Below are 13,887 nucleotides of genomic sequence, written 5' to 3' on the forward strand. Positions count from 1 at the left end.
TTTCAGGTTGTTGCAAGGATTACAGAAATAATGCAGTGAAGCATTTTTTGCACTCTAAGGAGCTATTTAAAAGTGAAGATCCCCCCTCCACTCCTAATTTTATTTTTGATCCCCTCTTACAGGGAAGTTAAGTTATTTGTAAATGTTGAACTGCTGTAGTGATACTTAATTCAGGGTCAAGTGACAAGGCTTCAGTTTTGAGGGCAGTTTTCTTGCCATTAGTTTAGAAACTAATGTTTCTAAAGACTTTAGTTAAGTCTTGAAAATGTCCCATATTAACTAACAACCTAAATGTCCTCTCTTATTCAGGCACAGATATTTGTAGGGTCTACCAGGCCAAGCTTCATACCCAGTACAACCCCTAATCCACTCTCTCCCAGTAAGTCTGCAGATATTTGGGAGACTGGTGGGGACTAGAGAATGCAGAAACTATCCTATATTAAATCCAGACAAACAACCTATCCCACTGGGAGTGTGTAAGGACTCCTCTTCTCACAACTTCCTTTCCGGTTCTTGAAAGAACAGAAGGGAGAGTATCAAATATCATATAAGTGATGGATGCTAGTGGGCAAGGAGACCTCCTGCATATGAGGACAAGAGGCCTACTCCATGCTTCTCGTTGAGCCTTCCAAAAACCTGGAGGTGGCCATGCTTTTTGGATGGGAGAACAAGATCAAAGCTGGCAAGTTATTTGCTGGAATGGTTTTTGCCATCCCGGGAAAAATCAGTTTTTCTACAATGTGGAAAATGAGTTCTAATTTAAGGCATTAACATCAAAATTGTCCTAGCTTATTACAGCTCTTTTAGTACATGGGAGATTCTACTAGGCAGATTTACTATTACTCCCACTACTATGGGAGAGTTACACAAAGTTCAGTTTTAGTTTCAAACTGCTTATCTAAGGCAGAAGATAGCAATGGTAAACCCCTCCTACCAAAGTCAACCACAGGGCTCTGTGGTCACCAGGAGTCGACACTGACTCGATGGCACTTTACTTTAGTAAGGACTATAAACTAATTCTTAATTTGAAATGCCTACACCTCCACATTTTTGGTTTCTCATTTCAGCATTTTTTCCCTCCAGTAAGTTATACAAGATAGTCCAGTTATTGTAAAAGAATAAAGTGATCAATCAAGTTTCTCCAGTTTGAAAATACATCCAACTTTTGAAAACACTGGGTGACATAATGTGCAAGGCAATGCCTGCATTTCTGTTCAGCCAGCCCTGCTGCACATGAGGGAGCCAGGATTATGAATGTATTATGGATCACGACAAATATCAGTGTTTGTCTCTGGGCCACTTGCTTCCAGTGTAAGTAGTGCTGTGCAAGTGCAAGTGTGCTGTTTTAAGCAACTGGGCAACTGCACTCTTGTGCAACAACACTTGGGCTGACTTCCATGCACACGGCAGTGCCGGCTGATGGGAAGGGGAGATTGGCAAAAATTCCCTCCCCCAACATGTGAGCATGCATGCTTCAGAAGTGGGAGAGGAGTCCCTGCAGACATGCACTCTCTAACCTGCAGTGTTAACTGGGATGCTGGCCACATTTTTCATCCCTGCCTCCCATAGTATTTTTCCCCTGAAAACTGCCAGCCGTGTACAAGGTAGCTTTGCAGCACCATACATATTCAAGACATTTTCAGTGAAACTGAAATAAGAGGCTGCAATAAGAGGCTGAATTGTGATTCAAAGCATTACATCTTGCTTTAACAGTCACTCTAACTTTCGAAAGAACTGATGGAAAATAAGAAAATCAGGATGGAAAATCTTTAGCATTAGAATGGAAAGAACGGGGAAGAAAAGTTTCCAGCAAGCAGATAAATAGTCTTTTCCTCCCTTAAGAAGCCCCATCAGAGGCTGTGCTGCCAGCAAACGTACAAAGAAACATGCATTCTCTTGTCATCACCAACCCCTCATTAAATTCTATAGGGTCAATGCACACATATTTTGCTAGATTGCAGCCTCACCTCCAGGTCTTCATTCTGCCTTTGCAAATCTTCTAAGATTATTTGTAACTCTTCCTCATCTTCACTCTCACTTTCACTCTCAGAAGAGTATTCTTCAGTTTCACTTCGCCCATGTTGGCGACTGAAAGGAAAAAGCACAGATTGCCAAAATTCATCACTGTTTTACCAACATAATTCATAGAACATAGAAAACTGCCATATACTGAGTCAGACCATTGGTCTATCTAGCTCAGTGTTGTCTTCACAGACTGGCAGCGGCTTCTCCAAGGTTGCAGGCAGGAAACTCTCTCAGCCCTATCTTGGAGAAGCCAGGGAGGGAACTTGGAGCCTAGATGCTCTTCCCAGAGCGGCTCCATCCCGAGGGGAATATCTTACAGAGCTCACACATCAAGTCTCCCATTCATATGCAACCAGGGCAGATCCTGCTTAGCTATGGGGACAAGTCATGCTTGCTACCACAAGACCAGCTCTCCTCTCCTCTAATTCATTTAGCTCTCCTCTAATGCAAGGGCCTTCATATTATGGACACAATCTAGAACACAACTGCAAGTACTTGGGAGTATACCAGATATTAACTGAGAAGTGACTACACGTGAAATTATCTTTTCAAGGTACTACAATTGCAAAGTAACTGTTTTTAGGTAGCTAGCTTACCTAATGGATTGGAACTACTTAAAGAACTGCAAAAACAGAATGATGCAGCAGAAAAAAAGCCAAAAGCTGTAATGGGATTCATATTGTCCTTCAATGGCACTCCAGCTAAAGCAGAATTTGAGTTGTAGTTTTAAAGAAGTTATTTCAGAACTTAGGAAGTTTTATCTTCTCAGACAGAGATTGTATTACCTTTGAATTTCTGCTATTTCTTCTCGAAGGCGATCTATCTCCTCCTTCTCAGAGGCAATTTGCCGGCGCAGAAACTGCTCCATTGCCAGCAGCTCTTCTTGTTCTGTCAAAATCTCATTCTCCTGTATAAAGGTAATTAAATTATATAAAGGCAATTAAATCCTGGCTTAAGGGCTAGGGACATTATATTCCAATCACTGGGCCTGATCCAAGCCTTTTTATTTTTCTTTCTTGACCAAAAGGCATAAGACATAGCTTATGGGGAAAGGGAGCTTAGGTTGCTGTTTGGAAAAGAAAAGACATAGTCCTACTGAGTCCTTATCCTCAGCATAAATATCCCAATTTCGACAGCAGGCAGACTTAAAGTTAATTATCCAACTCCAGATATCAATAGGATTAAAATTAAAGTTCCAAACGAAAGAATGGGAGGAGAATAAAAATCAGTCACGGAGCTCTCTGCCCAAGTTGTTACCAGGGTTAGGCATCTTTATCCCCCCGGCCATAGTCCCACTGCAACTCCTTGTATTTTTCTCTAGACTGAGGTCATTGCCCCACCAACGGCACATCCTCACAGAAGGAAGGTCCTTATTTTTCGTTGTAATCTGCAAAACCAGATTAATGCAGCTACACTTCACCTCTTAAGTCCTGACCTCCTAAATCCTCTCAGTTACAATACAAACATGGATGTATGATAAAACCCAGAAACCCAGAATAAGCAAGTGATGAACTGGGCAGAATTTAGGGTGCATTATGTGATTTAACTTGAATTATTTGGGTTGCAGAATGTTTGTAATTTTACACTCTACTGTAAGTTCTTTTGGCAGGGGAGAGGAACAAAAGAAGGAGCAATGAGAATGAATTGGGGAATGGCTGTTGCTGGGGTATTCCAAGGGATATTTTACTGGAAGGAACTGGAAAGAAACAAAGCATGGAGTAGAAAAACTGGGAGAAACCTGCTAGAGGTACCTGAGGAACAGGCAGCTTTAATAGGGAATGGCAAATGATACTAGAGAATGGTGGGAAACAAGATGCTGTTGGAAAGCAAGAATTCATTTAGTGGTTGTTTCAAAGGAGCCCTACTATCCTTTAATTAACAATATCTCCAATTTGTCTACAGTTACCAAAGCTGTTAACTCAGAAGCCAGTGGTTATCACCACAAGCCACCTAGCAATCCAGAAACAACCCCCCACCCCACCCCATGCCAAGCTGCAAAGAACCCAGAAAGGGGGTTGAGAAGGGGCCATTTTGAGATAATTCTTTGTACCATGAGAGCTCTGTCATATTACCATGGCCGTCAGGAATAGAACAATCATGTCATGGACTGGGACCAAACTTGACATTTTAATGAAAACTCCCTCACCTGCCATGGTGGCATAAGGAATTAGAAATAGAGTTGAGGATTAAGGTTTATTTAAAATGAGGCTTACAGAATGCCCAAGAAGGGAAATAGAACAACAAAGGAAGTCAGGCTAACAATAGGAGCTACCTGAGCGAGTAAAATATTAATAACTTCTTCATTCTCATTCATTTCCTCTTTGGAAACATCCTCCTTTGAAAGGCTGGCAATTTCTCGTGCAATCTTTGTTTCACAATCCTGCATTGAAAAGAATCTTGATTAGTGGCTGCAGCCACATAGAATCATTCCTTGAAATGCAACAGTATATAAATCATACAGTTTGTGTTGTCCATTGCCATACTGAGGAAAGGTTCCAAAGTTACTCTAACTTCCTTGAGCAACATTAATTGGTCAGATTACTTACTTATCCTTTCTAGGACCAACAAAGATTAAATTAGTGCAGCTGCTTTTGATTCTCCAGAAACAAGCAGACTGTGGGTTCTCACTAGCAGACAGTTCAGCTAATCTATGCACACTGGCAATTTGAGACACTTCGGTGTACCTGAACAGATTGATTAAGCACACAAAAGCTATGTCTGATCAAACACAAGGTAAACACAACAGAAGCTTGAAAGGAAACCATGACAAAAGGGCAAAAGCTAAACGGTGAAACTGAAAGCCAGAAACCAGAAGTCTCCCTGAGGGAAGAACACTCATCTAGTGCAAGAAGCACATCTATTACCTTTCCAAGAGAAACTAAGTATGAGTAATGAAATATTCAGCACTCCAAATCACTGTTTGGTCATATCAGATATTGTGTGGGTATATACACCATTCATTATACTGGGCAGGGCACTAAAGGTTCCCGACAATAATGTAATCACAATGGGTGGCCTTACGCAGGCCCTGGGATTCAACCTTTGCCACGGTGCAGCAGTTGCCCGTGCCACTTCATCGTTTTTATTCTCTTTTCACTTAGTAGTGCTGAATAAGGGCACTGGTGCCAACAGGATTAAGTAGGGCTTCTTGTTTAAGTGGAGGGGAGGCAAGATATCATGGGACATTTCAATCCATCAGAACTACAGAAGGGCCACACAATCCTACAGTACTCTCAAGTAAATGTTTGTTTAGTAGGAAGGAAAGGCTAGGCAGCTCTGCCTTCCCTGCCAGACAGTATGGTTCATATGATGGGTCAGGACAAGGCGCATCCTATACAACATTCCATTTCCCACAGTGGCCAATCAGATGCTTCTGAGAAGCCCACAAGCAGGAGATGAAGACATACCCATTTCCCACCATTGCTTCCCTGAAACTGCTATTCAAAGGCATACTGCCTTTGGAGAGGAGAACTGTTCCTGTGGTAGCAAGCATGACTGGACCTATTAGCCAAGCAGGGTCTGCCCTGGTTGCATTTGAATGGGAGACCACAAGTGAGCACTGTAAGATATTCCCCTCAAGTGATGCTCTTGGAAAAGCAGAAGGTTTCAAATTCCCTCCCTGGCGTCTCCAAGATAAGGCTGACCAAAAGAAGAAGCCACTGCCAGTCTGTGTAGATAATACTGAGCTAGATAGATCAATGGTCTGACTCAATATATGGCAGCTTCCTATGTTCTTAACCTGGAGATAGCATATTTCCATCAGGACATATTTCCCCTCCAATCTGGGTCCTTTAGCCATAATCATACATATCACTATTTCTATCACTTCAATTACAGCAAAGCTGACAATCTGGAAGTTATAACATCTATACTGAAAAAAGTTATCTTTCCCTCTAATCTGGATTACTTAAAGTAATAAGAACTCAAAAATACTCACTTGTCTTTTAGCTTCTCTTAGCTTCCTTTTGAGAGCAGTTAAAATTCTTTGCACCTCCCATAATCTCTCTTCTTTGGATAAGTCTTTGATCCCCACCTGCAGGTCTCGATGCAAACAGTTCAGAAGGAACTCCTAACAAAACACACACACACTATATTCAGTAATTCAAATCACTTTCTAGGTTGACATTTACATCTCACACTTTCCCATCTCCTACAAAAACATAATATGCCAACTTCAGCAAGAGACTGAGAGTGCAGTCCTACAGATGTTTACCTGGAAGTAAAGCCAACTGTATGATAGACAGTTGATAGACAACATAGAGTGCACTTAAAGACCTATGCTCTGGCTATACGTGCAGCAAAGAAGTGCTTCTTTTCTGCCCGTATTGCTTCCGCAAACTCACGTCCAGTGGAGCTTTTTAGGGTTGTGAGGGGGCTAGTAGGACCCCCTGCTCCCTTGAATCAAAATTTGGATCCATCAGTTGCCCACTGTGATGCTTTTAATGAGTTTTTCATGGACAAAATCGCCCGTATTCGGGCCGATTTAGACTTTGACTCCACAGTTAGCGCAGTATCAGATGCAGAGGTATCCAGGAACTCAACTTGTGTGGTTAAACTGGATCAGTTCCAGTTTGTGACTCCTGAGGATGTGGACAAGCTGCTTGGAGCGATGCGTCCTACCACCTGTCTACTTGATCCTTGCCCGACATGGCTTACACTATCTGGCAGGGAGATTGTTGTGGAGGGCCTGGTGGCAATTATTAATGCCTCTCTGAGGGAGGGCAGGATGCCTCCTTGTCTTAAGGAGGCAATTATTAGACCTATTCTTAAGAAGCCTACCTTGGATCCCTCAGAGTTCAATAACTACAGGCCTGTCTCCAACCTCCCATGGTTGGGTAAGGTGATTGACAAGGTGGTGGCCTCCCAGCTCCTGGCAGTCTTGGAAGAAACTGATTATCTAGACCCATTTCAAACTGGTTTTCGGGCAGGCTACAGGGTGGAGACTGCCTTGGTCGGCCTGATGGATGATCTCCAATTAGGACTTGACGGAGGACGTGTGACTCTGTTGGTCCTTTTGGATCTCTTGGCGGCTTTCGATACTATCGACCATAGTATCCTTCTGGACCGTCTGAGAGAGTTGGGTGTAGGAGGCATTGCTTTGCAATGGTTCTGCTCCTATCTCTCAGGCAGATTCCAGATGGTGTTGCTTGGAGACTGTTGCTCTTCAAAACTTGAGCTTTTATATGGGGTCCCTCAGGGCTCCATATTGTCTCCAATGCTTTTTAACATCTATATGAAACTGCTGGGAGAGATCATCCGGGGATTTGGTGCTGGGTGCTATCAGTATGCTGATGACACCCAAATCTATTTCTCCATGTCAGCTTCATCAGGAGAAGGCATATCTTCCCTGAATGCCTGCCTGGAGGCAGTAATGGGCTGGATGAGGGATAACAAACTGAGATTGAATCCAGACAAGACGGAAGTACTTGTTGTGCGGGGTTGTTACTCGGGAAACGATATTGACCTGCCTGTTCTAGATGGGGTCACACTTCCTCAGAAGGAACAGGTACGCAGTCTGGGAGTGCTTCTGGATTCATGCCTCTCCCTGGTTTCTCAGGTTGAGGCAGTGGCCAGAAGTGCTTTTTATCAGCTTCGGTTGATACGCCAGCTGCGTCCGTTTCTTGAGATTGATGACCTGAGAACAGTAGTACATTTGCTGGTAACCTCCAGACTTGATTACTGCAATGCACTCTATGTGGGGCTGCCTTTGTACGTAGTCCGGAAACTACAATTAGTACAAAACGTGGCGGCCAGGTTGGTCTCCGGGTCATCTCGAAGAGACCGTATTACTCCTATATTACAGGAGTTACACTGACTGCCAATAGGTTTCCGGACAAAATACAAAGTGCTGGTTATAACCTATAAAGCCCTGAACAGCTTAGGCCCACGGTATTTAAGAGAACGTCTTCTTCTGCACAATCCCCATCATCCACTGTGTTCGTCAGAGGAGGCCCGTCTCTGGCTACCTTCAAGTCAGTTGGTGACCACTCAGGGACGGGCCTTCTCACTTGCTGCTCCGAGACTTTGGAATGTGCTTCCCGCTGACATAAGACTCTCCCCATCCCTAGTGGTTTTTAAAAGAGCTCTGAAGACTCATCTTTTTAACCAGGCCTTTTAACCTTTTAACTTTTAAAATTTTGAATACTGTAAATTGTTTTTGTTTTTAGGCTGCTTTTCGGCATTTTAATTGATTTAATGTTTTGTGTTTTTGTATTGTTTTATTATTGTGAACCGCCCCGAGACTTTGGTTTGGGGCGGTATAGAAGTGTATTAAATAAATAAATAAATAATGAAAATGATGGCCCTTACTTACAAGTAAGACTGCATAGGATTACAGCCTTAGTTGGATCTCACTGAACAAATCAATTTCACTTCACCACCCAAACAACCTTCAATGATGGTTTTAAAGAGCACTTCAAAAGGACATCTAGCCATTATCTTGCTTATGATGCCACAACAGATTTAGTTTCTTTCAACAGGAAGCAAAACATTTATATTATATTAGAAAATTTCAAGTACATTCTTACAGTGACAAATGTAGGCACTCCTAACAGACAAAGCAACGGGGGGGGGGGGGGCGGGGGGAATTAGAGTTCTTACTCAAGGAAATAGTTTTACAGGCTTTAAATTTGTTCCACAGGATGGTGTTGTTCTCCTCTCTCCTCCACCACAGGACCTCAACCAAGGAATTCATTTTTCTAATCCAGCTTCTTAATTCAGTATTTTGAAAAATACTTTCCTTTATACTCAAAAGAAGACACTTCTATTTTGGCTATATTTTAAATTCAAAATAATGTTCCTTGAAATCTTGGCTCTGAACTCCCACCCCCACCCCCTCAAATTCAAGTGGACCACAATACATTTTGAGACCAAGGTCCTTTCATTCCTTATTTCAGCTTGTCGTTATCGAGGAAGCCTCAATTACCTGGCTTTCCCCTCACCAACAGTCAGATTATAGAGCTGCAGAAATAGCTCTGTGGTAAAAAGCATGTCAGATCCTTGGTTACAACCACAAACAATTCTGTTCCTTATAATACTGAGATATTTAATTCTCTAGGGAAATAGGCATACCCGTGGCTAATCCCATGTGTGGCAGCTCTTGCGAGAGTTTGCGAGCAGAAACACTGTGGTGATTGGGCAGTGAGGATTCCATATGCAGCTAGGGAGGAAGAGCCTGTGGTACCATGGTGATTGGGCATTGGGGATTCCATATGCAGATAGGGAGGAGGAGCCTGTAAGAGCAGAAGCATCATGGTGATTGGGCATTGGGGATTCCATATGTAGATAGGGAGGAGGAGCCTGTGATGGTTAAGGTCAGTTGAAATGCAACTGTTATTGATCAGAAGAGGTTCTTGACTGTAGAGGAGAGGAATCTCTCTCAGATAGATAGATAGATATAGATAGTCAGGGGTCTGTGAAGAGCAGGGTTGTGAGGGAGGAAAGAGCCCCTTCAGGAGAAGGAGGCTGCCTTTGTGTGAATTAGATGAGGAAACAAGATGAACAAGATCTGTTAACTCAGGAAGAGAGACGGGGGGGGGGGAGAGGAGGAGAAGTGAGAGAGAGAAAGAGGGCAAGGGACAGGGAAGGGCAAGGGACAGTGAAGAGAGAAAGAAGGAAGGGCAAGGGACAGCAGCCTGAGGGGAACAAGTGACCATGGTGGTGGCAGCAAGGAAGGACCCAATCAACCACTGCTGCTGTTGGGGGCTAACGAGGCCACTGGAGGACAGAGGGAGACAGGCAGGCAGGCAGGCAAGGGACAGGCACGGGCCTGTCAGCAGCCTGAGGGGAACGAGCAGCAGTGAAGAAGGGCCTGGACAACCGTTGCTGCTCCTGTAAGAAGAAGCAGGAGCAGGGCTCAGGTGAGTGTGTGGAGGTCTCTGGGAATAGGGGGCTGCAGCTTGGCTAATAGGTACCACAACGCTGCAGCCGCAACCAAGTAGTATGAAGGGGATGGAAGCAACGGGATTGAGGAGGAGGAGCAGGAGTGCAGCTCAAGTGAGGGTGGAGAGATCTCTCCGGTGAGGGGGGCTGTGGCAGCAGGTGAGCAGAGCAATCAAGTACTAGCGCGGAGATTCTCTGCGTAGGTTAAGCTAGTAGTGAGATGATTTGTTTTAGCTATTAAATTTGTTCTCAGCTTTATTGTTACTCCCAATACTCAGAGGAAGAGAACTGAGGCTGACAGACCAAGGGCAAGTACAGGTGCTTAGAAGCTAAGCTATCAGCAAGTACAACTTCCTGTACAGTACTTTTAGGGCTGACATGGTGCACAAGTTAAGGCAGATGCCTTAGTTTACAATTCCCATGATTTTTGAAATATAAGTTAATTTTTAAGAGCTCTCTCTCTCTCTCAAACTATTTTTTAAAAAATCCTAGGATAAATCCATTGCTTCTTTTAATTAAAAGTTGTGATAATTAAATAAGAAAAATGGAATGTCATAATTGCCTCAGTTGAGGTCACCATCAACCAAACAGCGATTTAGCTTGCTGAGAAGACCAACCTGTCGTCTAATTTCTTCTTTGATGCTTTCCTGTGTTTCTGGCAATGCTGGCATTGTTGCCATATTAGACCAACGAAGAGGTTTTGTCACCGGCTTTAGAGTCATATTTCCAAAGAACTCTTGAACATGAGTAAAAAACACATACAGGACACGGTTGCTGATCTGAGAAGACAAGAGTCCTAAGGTCACTTCAAAGAGGAATGTCAAAACTTTTAACTAAACACATCTACATTACAGATGCAAAATAATCCTAAAATATCTAAGGTATTCAAATGTTCTGTTCATCTTTTGAAAATTAATATTTTTTTAAGAGGTAGGAGGCACTTGACAAAAAACAAGAGGAACTTATTTCCTCAAAGTGCTTAGAATAGGAGACTTTTATTAAGTCTCATATTCTATTCTTGTAAGTTTGCCTGACACATTTTGGAAAAATGTTTCCTTTATCAGGGCCTTGAAGGTTGACATCCTGATTAATGGTGCACCCATGCAAACAAACACACACACACAGAGCTAGGAGGCCCACTTCTGAAGTGCAGATGCTTGGGTGGGCTGCGATTTTTGTTGATGCCTACTCTCCTGGAAGCACTTCATGTGACATGGAGGTGCACAAGGGTGCAAAAGGGTCACTGAGCCCTCAGGGATGTACTTCATGCTTCATTAATTACATGATTATCTGGACAAAAAATCTAAACGGTCAACACTTTCATCCTAAACATGCTTCTCATGTATGTCAAATATAACTATTAACTCACAGGAAGGAAATTCCAAGTTGGAATACATCCTCAGAATCCTGGTGCATGGATTTTGTTCAAACTTTTGAAATCTGAATGCTCATCAGCTTTGGGGCTGGGAAGACATTTCTATCCAGGCACGATTAAGCAAGTGACTTTGCAGTATTTTTTCACTTTCCCATGTAGCCTATGTGAAAAACATGGAGCTCTCTATTCTGCATACACATTTCTACAGTAGACTTGGAACATCTGGATTCACCTACAAAAGGCTGATTTATGGAGGGCCCTGTGATAAACCCTATCCACCCCCAGCACAGTACCTCCAGTGACTGTTGCTGGTGTCTGTCTTTCCAATATCTTCCTTTCTGTGCCCTCTAATTTTGGGATTGCAAGATATACTATTGACCCTATGTTTGAGAGTCACTTCACATTGCTTTAGTTTAGACTATCAAATAATATTTTAAATAAAACGTGTAGAGGCACTGGATCTCTTTGAAAAATCAAGAAAGGGAATTTGCAATAACCATTCTGGCAATCTTTTCTTTTGTCTGTCCAGATGGTTTTGCCCTTATACCTTTCCAGGCAAAACAGTACCATGGGACTTATATTATTTCAGGCCATATCACTGTCATTCAGTATTTTTGTATAAACTAATATAGAAGTTGTAATGTGTTAAACTCCTCCATTGAGGGCCATCAGTCCTATTACAATAACCTTAATTTTCCTAATAAAACTGTTAATATTGTAAAGCCCTTAAACAAATCTATGTCATGGACACACTTGGAATACTGTGTACAGTTCTGGTCACATTTCGAACAGGAGATTATAAAGCTGGGAAAGATGTGTAAAAGGGCAATCAAAATGATCAGGAGCTTGGAGCACCTTCCTTACTTTTTAATTTAGAAAAAAAACATGATTAAGGTGAGACATGATAGGGGTTTATAAAATTATACATGGTATGGAGAAAATGGTGAGAGAGTGAGCAAGTTATTTTCTCTTCCAAAAGCACTGGAGCCTATTGGTCATTAATGAAACTTATCAGCAGAAGTTTCAGAACAGAAAAATAAGTATTTCTTCACACAGCACAAATTGATGGCATTCACTGCTACAAGATGTGGCAATGACCACCAACCTAAATGGCTTTAAAGCAGGATTAGATAAACTTATGAAGGCCAAGTCCATCAATGGCTACCAGTCTTTATACTTGCATGTTGCTTGCTTCCAAGTACAGAGGCAGCATGATCCTGAATACCAACTTCTGGGAAGCAACAGAGGGAAAAGGCTATTTGCCTACATGTGCAACTTCCCAGAGGCTTCATTAATCCCATGTGTGGCAGCTCTCATGAGAGTTCACGAATGAGCTGCCAGGAGGGGGAGAGGAAAGCCAATGGGTGGGGAGAAAAGCGGCTGGGGGGTTGGAGGAAAAAAATGGTGCCCGGGGGAGGGGAAAGCAGCACAAAAGATAAGGCCAATGGGTTTTGCGGGGAGAGAAAGTGGCCAGTGGGGTGGATAAAAAGTGGCGTGAGGGGGAGAGTAAAGCAGTGGCGAAGATAAGGCCAATGGGTGGGCAGGGAGAGAAAGCAGCCGGGGGCGGAGAAAAAGCAGCACTTGGGGGGGAGAGAGGAAAATGGCACCAGTGGTGCGGGGGGGGAGAAAGTGGACGGGGGCTGAGAACAAGAGACAACTAGAGGCACAGATGTTCTGCGTCCGGCCAGGTAGGATAATAGAAAACCTCAGAAATGTGTCCAGTTAGTTTCAATGCAGTTCCCTTTACAAAGCCTTTAAGTAACATATTGCACATTACAATGTGACAAGAAATAAAAAAATATTGCCTTTGTAAGCAGTTGGAATAAGAGTATTATTAATATAGAGTAATCCTCTATACAATAAGACCCAACAGGTTATGACCATGTCACATTCATTTATCTTCCTTCTTACCAGAGATGACACAGAGTGTAGCTGGCAAGAGCAAAGGTATCAAGGATCATTACTTAATATGATCCTTTAATTAGAATTTTAATAATTTTAATAATTTTAAAAAACTTGTTTTAATAATTTTACTCTATTGTTTATATTGTCATGTATTTTAATTTGTGACTTTTAATTATTTTAAATTTTGTACACTGTCTAGAAATATACATATCAGGCGGTATAAAAATATGATAGATAAATAAATAAATATCATGAATGAAGCCAGAGGGCTTCACTGCTACTGAAACCCTTTCAAATCAGAATATGAGTTTAAAGAACACATGCTACCTAGACTCAGTTTCCGAATTGGGAATCATTTACTTTCTAAGACACAGTAGCAGATAGTTCAACCAGAACAGCAGTATAAGTTTGAATGATCAGATCAAATGATCTGATATTTGTCAAAAGACTTTAGACTAAACTTGTCTGACAGGGTCATTAATCTGTTATTCAATAATAAAATTAAAACTAGATTACTAAAACTGATTACACATTCGAGAAGTAAATCAAGCACTCTATAATCGCTGGCCATAATCAGAGCACAGTGTTAGATGTGCTTAAGCCCCATGGATTTCAGTAAAACTTCAATGCACATAATTATGCAGTGGACTTTGGACACTGGCTATTGTTAGCTGGAGATGCTCAGAGCCTACAAAACATCA

General features: G+C 42.3%; 1 protein-coding gene across 3 annotated transcripts in view; it reads right to left on the reverse strand.

The window, feature by feature from the left end:
• RALBP1 (ralA binding protein 1) overlaps positions 1-13,887 on the reverse strand; it is a 35,907-nt gene that overhangs the window by 4,341 nt on the left and 17,679 nt on the right. For 2 of the 3 annotated variants that reach the window (XM_053247787.1, XM_053247789.1), the window contains exons 5-9: positions 10,524-10,685; positions 5,963-6,094; positions 4,298-4,405; positions 2,811-2,932; positions 1,968-2,088 (exon numbers count right to left, since the gene is read on the reverse strand). In XM_053247787.1, coding sequence (XP_053103762.1) covers positions 1,968-2,088; positions 2,811-2,932; positions 4,298-4,405; positions 5,963-6,094; positions 10,524-10,685 — 645 coding nt within the window. The remainder of the gene's footprint in view (positions 1-1,967; positions 2,089-2,810; positions 2,933-4,297; positions 4,406-5,962; positions 6,095-10,523; positions 10,686-13,887) is intronic. The other variant, XM_053247788.1, reaches the window with a different exon arrangement.

Source organism: Hemicordylus capensis, chromosome 4 (genome assembly GCF_027244095.1).
Source record: "Hemicordylus capensis ecotype Gifberg chromosome 4, rHemCap1.1.pri, whole genome shotgun sequence".
Lineage (NCBI taxonomy): Eukaryota > Metazoa > Chordata > Lepidosauria > Squamata > Cordylidae > Hemicordylus > Hemicordylus capensis.